The sequence below is a fragment of the Prorops nasuta genome, unplaced genomic scaffold (genome assembly GCF_024137725.1).
Source record: "Prorops nasuta isolate Cenicafe-Biocafe unplaced genomic scaffold, Cenicafe_Pnas_1.2 PNAS00013, whole genome shotgun sequence".
NCBI classification, from domain to species: Eukaryota; Metazoa; Arthropoda; class Insecta; order Hymenoptera; family Bethylidae; genus Prorops; species Prorops nasuta.
The window spans coordinates 6,564,108-6,575,159 of record NW_027116810.1 but is presented as its reverse complement, the minus strand read 5'-3'; the positions used below and the strand labels follow the sequence as shown (position 1 = coordinate 6,575,159).

General features: G+C 32.7%; 2 protein-coding genes across 3 annotated transcripts; one reads left to right on the top strand and one right to left on the bottom strand.

Annotated features, from left to right (window-relative positions):
• Positions 1-571: 571 nt before the first annotated feature.
• On the bottom strand, positions 572-4,033 carry LOC136778157 (ionotropic receptor 75a-like). Its single transcript, XM_066734770.1, has 10 exons — positions 3,854-4,033; positions 3,644-3,806; positions 3,412-3,581; positions 3,011-3,319; positions 2,806-2,933; positions 2,565-2,726; positions 2,263-2,477; positions 1,867-2,153; positions 1,392-1,660; positions 572-878 (listed from the first exon to the last, which is right to left on the bottom strand). The coding sequence occupies exons 1-10, from the start codon at positions 4,031-4,033 to the stop codon at positions 650-652; spliced, it is 2,112 nt and encodes a 703-aa protein (XP_066590867.1). The 3' UTR covers positions 572-649.
• Positions 4,034-4,459: 426 nt separating this feature from the next.
• On the top strand, positions 4,460-11,030 carry Hip14 (palmitoyltransferase Hip14). Of its 2 annotated transcripts, none has more exons than XM_066734566.1 (10): positions 4,460-4,868; positions 5,417-5,555; positions 5,629-5,828; positions 5,899-6,108; positions 6,218-6,497; positions 6,572-6,772; positions 7,060-7,221; positions 7,299-7,455; positions 7,565-7,809; positions 7,902-11,030. In XM_066734566.1, the coding sequence occupies exons 2-10, from the start codon at positions 5,418-5,420 to the stop codon at positions 8,136-8,138; spliced, it is 1,830 nt and encodes a 609-aa protein (XP_066590663.1). In that variant the 5' UTR covers positions 4,460-4,868; position 5,417; the 3' UTR covers positions 8,139-11,030. The 2 variants fall into 2 exon arrangements, with proteins under 2 accessions (XP_066590663.1, XP_066590661.1); XM_066734564.1 differs by having other exon boundaries at positions 6,203-6,497.
• The last annotated feature ends 22 nt before the right edge of the window (positions 11,031-11,052 follow it).

The following is an 11,052-nucleotide window of genomic DNA, read 5'->3' as shown; positions in this document are numbered from 1 at the left end:
CTTATTGGCATCAGAACCTAATATATTTTCTTCATAAATTGTTTGTAGTCGTGTTTAATAAATATTATAAAGCAGGATCGTTCAAGACTTTCGAGATATGTTGAATCGTTAACTTATATTTATGTAAAAATGAGTCATTTTTTTAAACTGTATTAAATAATAAACATATACATATGATATTAAAGTTAAACCTATTACCGCTAATAATTATTTCATAATTCTAGTCACATTTAGCGAATTTATTTAATTGCAAATTTCTATGTCCCATTAATCCCTGTATCGGCCCACTGTGCGGCGTATCGTTGATACGAGTTTTCGGATTTCTCGCCCTGTAATGTCGGTATGAAGAAGCCCATTAAAAATTATAGTATACTATAATTTCTATGACGGGTAGTACATACTATACCACTTTTTATTCCGGCTAGAGAAGGCGACTTGAGCAAACTTTTCCCAAGAGAAATGAGTCCTACCAAACTCTAGCTGTTAAGTTAATTTTAATATTTTTGGAATGCAATGCATTGATAGATACCAAGAAGCAAATGCTTAAGTAATTTATTTACTATATACTCTATTAAAAAATATATATATATATATATTCATAAATCAAATAAAGAAACTTAATTTATAGATATCTTGCTGCACTATTCGCTCAATGTTTCCGTGAACGATATTTATTATAATAATAATAATAAATATTTTCAAATACGCAAATTATAGCCGCCAGTAGCATGCCATTGATTAAAAGTAGTAAAATTGGAGCGACCTCGTAGATACTGATACTTTGAACGTTTAGTATATTTTTATTACAGTAGGGTCTTCTCGATACCCATCGGTTTAGTTGTCGCCTCCGAATACCACTGGTACTCAATTTTATTGCACTACGGATCAATGTTTATTATTTTAAAAAGAAAAATATATACGTACAAGATGTATCAATGATACATGTAAACATTTTCAGGACGAGTAAAAGCAACTTCTATTAACTTAAAATGTTATATATGCGCTCACTATAAAAGCCCGTAATGCTTGCGATACGTCACATGCATGAACCATTAAATTTGGCCAATCCGCGTTCAAATTCGACTGCCGGTCGTAAACTCTCACTGCTCAATGAGCGTTTTGGGCCTCGACTAAATGGGTCCTATATTTTGTACACAATAGATTAACTCGTTGGGAAGTGCAGAAGGCTAATGAGTGTATGGTGCTGATTAGAGTTCCTCCACGCTAAATATCGTAGAATTTTCACAAATTTTGTAAATCAATTTTAATATACCATCGTTCGATAACAAAAATTACTCCAATTTTTTCTCTGCCCGCAATTTATGAATTTTTGATATACGTCAATGATACATCTTGTATAAAAGATGAAAGGAAAAGCAGCCGTGTCCTACCCAATTTTTGCTATCTCCAGAAATTGACCGTGGCGACTCGACCAAAAACCTATAAGTCGTGGATCAACCACATATATTTGCGTAAGCTGACAAATCTTAGCATTATCAAATTTTCGTTCTATGTAAGGATATGCCTGATTTGGATCTGTGTGAAAAGCAAAGCCGCCACGTGACATCTTTCTCATGCCATCCTCATAAGACATGTATTTATTTAATTCCGGTATCTTCGCCCAGATGGACCTAAAATATTCCACATCCCATCTGGGAACCTGTGTCAATTTTTTTTCTCAATAAGGCGCAACTCGAATAAGCTAGGTTACATTTTATTATGTCAACCTATTGTTGGGACCGTCCATATCAACACGATGACAGTGAAGTAAAAATGTATAACTGTATATACGTATACGAAAAAAGTTCGTAAAAGTAAGAAAATTTAATTGTCGGTATAGAGACAGCGTTGATAGTATGCATATACACAGCTGTTCAGTCCATTGAAGGTAATTGTGCCATTGTGCTGATATTCACACAGTTCCAATGCTCTTACCGTTGCTAAGAAAAATTCGAACAACACCGATTTTTCAACAGAAAATTTCATATCACTGTGGACCAATCCATACAGGGTCTCGTTGATTTTATCCAATGGCTCGTTCAATCGTGCCGATACAACCGATGCTGAATAATAATTGTAGATGAGCAAGGCGAAAATCAAAATTGCCAAGAAAGTGATGCGTCCAGCAATTTTTTGCGTATAGGAGTCTGTGCCTGTGAAGAAAATAAAAGTTCAAACGAATCGTAAACGTATAGTAATGTATTTTTCAAGTGGGGTCGCTTTGCATAATTTTTAGGCTGCATATTCGCTTGAAATACGTACCTTGCATGGACAAAGCGCTGATAATTACCAGAACTGGATCAATGTCCTTTTCTTCATTGCCATATCTACGCTCTACACTCAATATCACTCTGTAAACAACAGCAGCGACGGTGCACCAAATCAGAATAGAATTCCATGATTCGTGAGCCAGTGGCCTCAAAATTCTGTCCATTTTGATATTGGTCGATGGAATAGTGCGGAACAGGAAAGTCGACCTTAAATATTGTTAAAACTTTATTAATTATATCCTGGTTGAAGAATTCGATAAAAAAAAAAAAAAAAAAAAACTCGACGGATCAAACCGCAAAACCCAAGGCATAGCGAAAACACGAGCACAGCCGAGTCTCTTCTGGGTCAGCATAGCTCCATAGAAGGACAAATCGGCAGTATTATTTTCCAAATTACCAATGATAGGACCTATTGGAATATCTTTTCCCCATGTATCGTACGCTACGTAGTGGGGGCTAGAGATCAAAGATCGATGATTTTGACAAATTTGTCTGATCGTACTTCAATCCAACATCTCTGAAGACACTCGCATACCTAAGATTAAACATTTGCGAGATATGTGTTAATAGGTTATAGCCGAATTTGCCTTGGCTGTCGAAATGTTTGTTCTTCTCCTCGACTAAATATTCTAATAATGGTTGTTCCTTGGGTTTATACGTTATCTATGGATCATAAAATTGCAATTATAATTAATGTAAGAAATTTCTTGCTCCCAGATACTAATTTATAGAGGTCTTACAAGTCCAGCCAAGGTTACTCTCATTCCATGAAAATTGCTCCTCCTGTGTACAACATCTTGGGTGAGACTGACGTGCAAACCAGACGTCTCGTTCCAGGTGCCAAACTCAGTGACATTTAATTTTCCACCATTGTCTTTGCAAAAATTGAAAATATCGTACAATTCATAGCCATTCTCAAATGGAATGGCAAGAATAACGTCGGTGACGGATGAATAAGCAGAATCGTTCAAGTGTAATAGACTTTCGTTCAAAGTGGTGCCCAAAAAGAGCCACGAATACGTATATTCGTACAGTCTTAATATCGAGCTCTAGATTTGTGTGATTGTGTTACAAATTTGTATTCAGTTTTACGATCATGTATATATATATTATGTAATATACCAAGCAGTAAATATCTTACTTCTGTTATAATTGGTAAGACGCTTTCTTCGGGACAGCTCATATCGAGAAACACACCAAGCTTTCCACTATCAATCCGAAAAATATTACTCAGATTCATACTTGATTCGTATCGTTTCACACTCGCAAACATTTTTTGCTCGTTCAACATCTTTATAAGGCTGAAATCATCTGCAAGTAATATTTTATTTTTAATCCACATATGATATACCTTATTATAATAAGATAATTACTTGTTTGATCGTCGCAGGAAAATCCTATAACCTGTTGCGCATTTTTATATACATAATAATCACGAATAAATTCTTTTTTGAACGTTTCATATGTCGAAATTGCTTGTACTAAAATGAGTAAAACATATATTTGAACGGTCCACATGATTATGCCACTCCGCAACTGAGCGAGTAGAGTTATTTCACCTTTCTTTTCAGCATAAATCGTACTTTTTCCTTTGATTCGACTCGTGCATCTTCCAATCGATCATTTAGATGGATAATGCAAGGCAAGCGGTATTCATATTGATGATGACAATTTTCTACGTCGATCATTTTTGACAGAAATGGATTAGCTAAAATATGCAGAAAGCATTTGAATGGAAACGTCGAATCCAATTTTGCAAACATATTTCCCATCGGTTAAAAAATATTTATGAGTATCTGCGTCGTATTTATTCAGAATTAATACATTAGACCCATGCATTTATAAGAAAAAAAAAATTACTTATATATTATATTAGAATATAAAAAAATCCGATTATTTTCCTTTCAAAGAAATGTAAATATAAATGAATTTGAGCGTATAGCGCTAATTACCAAGCAAGTGCACGCTTCCCGCCAATATGTTGTGAAAAAATCAAATACAAAAAAGCGAACTGCGCGCGCGCGAAATGCCGTGCCCAATCGGTAAGTAGGGGAGTACTTACAATCGATAAGAAGTTATCTTGCGTCCTTGTACCAATTTCGTAAATTAGATGACACTACTCAACGAATCTGCTAAAGTTCCCCTCCCCTCGTCCTATAAAAGTTATTTCAATATCGGATACACTTCATCATAACAAGCCGAAAGGTTTAGTCAATAAGAAAATCATTCCAAAACCACAAAAAGACGCAAACGTGTAACATAAACTTTGTCTGAAGGTTTCTTTGTTAAAATAGGCGTGCTATAGAAAAAAATAGTAAAAAAGCAAAGTAGCGGTAATGAAAGTGACAATGTGCGGCAGTGTGAGTAACCTTCCTTGATTCTCGAAGGTTAATAAGGAATTACTCCAACAGTGATACTCAGTCACATTTTATAGAAGAAAAGAGAGCCACCCTATCTAAGAACCTGTGATGTACCGGTGCCCCACCCCCTGATATGTGTCACTGCAAACGCTGCAAACTAACCCTCACGTCTCTTCGTCTTTAAACATCATGTCCACTATTTACTACGTTCGTTGACAAAATAGTCTAAATTTTTAAAGTGAGTTTGTTTTTTTATCAGTTTTTTCCAATTCCAATGCTCCTTTATTCCTAAGAATTCAATGACTCGTTACAAATTCCTTACCCATAATTTCCTCTCAAGAAAAATATAAATTCATCGATCGATTGTCTTAAAATGGTTAAAACCTATAGCGAAATACGATTTAGTAGATGCTCGTTGTTCGAATCCGTTGACTTGTGAATTAACGTGAAATTTCTAAATGCTAATGACTTATTGTGATAGAGAGTCATCAAATGTGACAATTGTCTTTTTCTCCTGACTAGAATAGTAAAACGAATTTCAATGTGCTTAGAGTACTTTTCATAATACGTAATGTATCGCCTGATGTGCTTATACAATGAGCGATACACGCTGCACAGAATATAAACAGCTAATATGACATTTAATTCGCAAATTCTCGTATTTCGCTAAAACTCCAATTAATTCAGTGAAATTTTCAATTAATTTTCTACCCTATGGACTCTACATATATTTTAAATAATATATATTGCATTAAAAATTAAATAATTGGAAATATTTTAATATAGCATGTATACACTGCAAATGCAAACCGCTTGTCAGGGGGAGAGTACAAATGAACCGGAAGATCCTAGCAGGCACCACCAAGAAGTTGCCAAACCTGAACCACCGGATTGCAGTAACTTTGATATTGTGAAGGCCACGCAGGTAATAAAAAACTTACTCTACACTGATTCAACCTTTTTACTGGGCTTGTACTGTAAAACTTTATTAATTTTAGTATGGAGCGCTGAGTCGAGTTACAGAATTGGTGGAAGCTGGAGCAGATGTAAATCAGCCAGATTCTGAGACTGTTACTCTTCTACACTGGGCAGCAATTAATAATCGGAAAGATGTAGTCAAATATCTTATAGCCAAAGGAGCTATTGTAGATGCTCCTGGAGGTGATTTGGATGCAACGCCTCTTCATTGGGCTACTAGGTTGAATTTTTTGTCCTTCTAATTTTAATTAATGCAGAATAAGGAAAATTCACAATAATCTATTTTACAGACATGGTCACTTATCTACAGTCGTGATATTAATGAGAGCAGGAGCAGACCCAACATTAAGGGATTCAGAAGGGTTCTCTTGCATTCATTTGGCAGCGCAATTTGGTCATACAGCTATTGTAGCATATCTAGTCGCTAAAGGAATAAATCCAAATATGCCAGACAAAAGCTCTATGACACCATTAATGTGGAGTGCTTACAAAATAAAAAGGTATTTTACTAAAATTGATTGAAAATCAAGTTTTAGTAAATAATTACAAAGAGAAGTTTTGAGAGAAGATTAAACTATAATGGTTAATACAAAGTTATTTCTATTGCAGTCTAGATCCAACGCGCCTATTATTAACTTTAGGTGCCTCTCATTCCTTAGCGGATAATTTACATGGCAATACGGCTCTACATTGGGCTATTATTGCTAGAAATGATTTAGCAATATCTACTTTAGTTCATTATGGAGCATCTTTGGATACTCCAAACTTTTTAGGTGAGACCCCAATGACATTGTTAACTCCTGATCTTGGAGCTGCTTGGCTTGGTCACAAAATAACCCAAGAAATAAGGGAAAAACTAGGTAGATCAAGGGATAGATGTAGAGATAAGGTAATGGATACTTTTGTTATTTGTGTCACACACATTTTCCTCAGAAAATATAAAACTAAATTTTTCTTCTACAGAAATTACGTTGGTACTGCATGGTCAGTACTCCATTTATAGCATTTTATGTGATTGGAATAATTCTTCAAAGTGGAGTGGATTATTTAATAAAACTAGGTGCCTTCATCACCCTTTACGTAGCAGCGTATTTAGCGAACCATTATGTGTTCGATGAACGATTACATCAAGTTTTGCCAATGTCTGTCTACTTGGCAACTAAGGTAAAACTTTCTTATTTAAACTTAATGAAAAACTTAAAAGAAGTAAAAATTAAAGCCATGCAACGTGTTTTTGACTTCAATGTATCACAAATTAACTTGTCTTTTTACAATATCTAAAGTACATATCTCACATGTCTTCTTATCTCTCTGTATAAGATCTTAAGTAGATAACCTACATCAATATATTTGTCGATAAATATTGATAAACGCTTTCAGTAGAATCGGCGTAAATATTAATTATATTATTCAATAAATTTCAGCGAAAAATATGTTTTAATTGATTTCAGTTTTGGATATATGTAACTTGGGTATTCTGGCTAGGGATACACGCAGCGTGGTATCTCTGGTTGTTGTTAGTAGCTGGATCTGTACCTCTTTGGATTTGTTTTTTGCAATCCTGGCGCAGTGATCCAGGTGTAATAACGGCTACGCACGAGGAGAAACTAAATGTTTGTAATTTGATTATTTTACTTGACCCCGCAAAGAATTACAAAAATAAGTTATTATATTGATCTTTTATATTTAGATTATAATAGAGTTAGCTGAATCAGGTGGTTTCGATCCACAATGGTTTTGCAATAGCTGCTTGGTACGAAGACCTGTTCGCTCTAAACATTGTTCGACGTGTGACAGATGCGTCGCACGATTCGATCATCATTGTCCTTGGGTTAATAACTGTATTGGTAAATAGATGCTTATAGTATATTTTAAAATATTTAATTAATTAATTATCCACTAGGTACAAACGGTAATTTCAATACTACATACATCATTTTTATATATATTTCACAGGGGCCCACAACCATAAATACTTCTTAGGATTTGTCGCATCATTATTAGGCATGTGTATAGTTATTTTATCCGCAAGTGTACAGTATTGGCAATTCGAGTGTTGGACGAATCTGACTAATGGACACACTCCAGATAATTATTTTGTAGCAGCTGCTACATGCGATACTTGGGTAATGTGGGTTGCAGTAAACACTTCCCTTCATTCTTTTTGGGTTGGAATACTGCTGGCAGTCCAGTGTTATCAGGTAACTTTTATTTACGAACGATTACGATGTTGATTATTTTCTGATATGTTAAGCCAATTAAATACTCAAAGTGTTTATGTAAATCATTTCAGATAATGGTTCTTGGAATGACGACAAACGAACGAATGAACGCTGGTCGTTATGCACACTTCAAAGATGGTAATCCTTTCCATCGTGGTGCTTTACAAAACATTGCAGACTTCTGCAATTGTAGTTTTTGCGGGGTGAAAGCAAAACCCAGCTCTGACTGGTTGCATAGTTACGATCTTAAACAGAGTATTGAAAAAGTACCTCTCCTCGCAACAAAAGATAATTTTCAATATGTTTAGAATCTTGTAAATTTCTTTTGCCATCATATGAATAATTTAATTTAGCCACCAGAAGCTGACATACACCATATCACTTAAACATTAAGTAATTCTTGTTTACCAAAAGGTTACTGTAATAATCTAAATGACTTTCCTGAAAACAGGAATTATACAAGGATTGTTGGCAATCTATGCTTCAAATAACAGCAAAATTATGTTTGTCACAAGACTGTTCGTAATTATGAACCAACATATCCACTATTTAATCAACTTATTCTTTAAATAAATTCAGTAGTGGATTGGTATTAATCGTTTTAGGCTGATATTAAGTTAATAATTTTTTATCGTCGATTTCTAACTCTTAAGTAATTTGAATACTTACAAGTAAAACTGATGTTTTCTAATTTGTAGCTAAGTTATAAAGTAACAAGATCAAATACTTTTAAATAGTAAACAAATTGTAAATAGCATTATTAATATTGTTCGATTCTCTTCAACATTGAATATTGAGAAATTTAAATGATCACATTCTGAAAAGCAAAAAGATTAATTGGTCAGATTTTAAGCGGGCACCGCATCATTTGCTTCCATCAATTTATTATTATACATATAAGAAGCTAATAATCATTTTATGTAAAATATACCAGCTCTATCAAGACATACAAATCTGTTCCAGTTATGATTAATGCTACATTTACTCGATATTCTTTACGCTATATTGTACTCCTACTATGTAAGGATTATAAGTTTAAAATAATTTGTTTAATATAGCATACAATGAACAACATAAAATACGCTTTTATACATCGTCATGTATACATCTTGTCATTTTTTTTTTTTCAATACGTCAATAAATGTTATCACTATTTTACATATTATTAAATCATTTTAAACATTGCTGCTTATAAAGTGAAATTGATGCAAATGATGTAAAATATGTATATGAGGAAAAACAATTAACATGTGTGGCCTACTGAAAGTTTATAATGAACTTTATAAAAAAATATTTATATTGACAGAATTATTTATCAAAAAGTGCCCGAACTTGAATGGCCAAAACAAACATGATGTACGACGTATTCAAAATGTCCTTTTTGTCTCTCTCTCTCTCTCTCTCTTTAAATCGATTCAAAAATTCGTTAAATATTTTTGGCAAATAAGTGACATTATATTTTTGTCAAAATACCATTCCATTTACATAAAATTTATACTTTGCTTTAAGTATTATTGACAAGGAAATTCAACTTAAATAATAACTGAAAATTGTCTGCTTTTTGTAATAATGTACAATAATGAATTAAGAAGCTTTAACGTTTATATTAAAAAGCATTATATTATATTCCAGCCATGCAATACTTACATTTAAGAAGTTTATTAAATATAAACATTTCATGTTTTTATATAATAATCGTATTACTTCCATGGTAGAATGTATATATATATATATATATATTATTATTATATTTGAATGTTGTGACTGAAAAATATTACTTAGGCCTTGTATAATTCCAATTTTCTGTACAAATAATGTTTACTTTATCAGTAAAATACCTTTCTATACATATGTCAATATTAACATACTATAAACGCTGCATGCTGTGCACTTGCACGCATCTATTAACTAATTTATATTCATATACAAAGTGTTTCATTACGATAATCTCGAATTTCTTCTGAATTGTGTGAGCTACAAATTTGTCAAGGTTGTTCCGATTAAATTGCGACACTCTGTAAACGTGTAAATCTGTTTAAAATGCTTGTACAGAATGGTGAATAATACTTGTACAAAATCCTAAAGTTTAGAAGCTCTAGACTTAATATTTAATTAGCAAACGATTAAGTTATAAAAAATATTAAGATCAATATAGTATATTCCATGTCAATATTATGAATAACAAATGTGTAAATCCTATATATAAATAGAAGATAAATTATTGTAAGACGACACCAAACATTAACTAAATGTAAGTGCATTCTCTAAATCTTTATGTTATCAGCTATTTCTGCTTGAACATACTAATATGTATATTATTATACAAATTGAAATTCTAGTCCCATATGTAACAGCTAGGCATTAACGATTTTACCTTTTTCATAAACAATTATTAAATGTGATAAGATCAAATGACTATAAGTGTTAGAGTATAGTGTTCGAATAGTCGACAGACATTCGCATAGTTTTATGAATGTACCTGCTGAAAGTTGGATCATAAGAAAACTGAATTTTGTCTCAACAATTTTCTTCAAAATCTTTGTGATTTTTTGTTTACTATCTTAAGTAAAATCGTAGAAAAGTAAGAAACTTTATGCATAAAATGTAGACTATTTTAAAAATTTTAGTCCAAAGTTGGGGACAAATTTCTTGTGATTAAACAGTATTTTACTAAGGGCTTTTCCGGCTTGTCGTGTCGCAAAGCTGTGCAACAGATTAAAAGTAAAGCGACCGTTTATTAGAAATATCAAATTATAGTATATACTTGGATAATTCATTATTACGACGGTTCATTATGCAGAGTGTTATCTAAATTGTAATTTTCGTCGGACGTTGATAGCCCTTGGATGTTTTCGACATTGAGATAAATAGAGAATGCTGTAGTAAATTTTAAAAAGCAGCTTGACCTTTTATTCAAATGACACACTGTATAAATTAATACCGACGAAAACCACTGTAGCAATTAAATTGAGAGATTTGACGAAGCATATATGGAGAAGAGAAATAAAATTATATAGTGATAAGAAAGCATTTAAAGAAACAGCAGATTAAATTCATTTTGATAAAAATAATTAAAACTCTTTATCAAGAATACTTGATGTATGCGTTTTTTGAAATATAAACAATGAAATTGTTACTAAAATATTTAAAAGCGCAATGTATGTTATGAACGAAAGGAGAAATAAATTGCTTATTTAGTATTTACATACTCTATACTGGTTT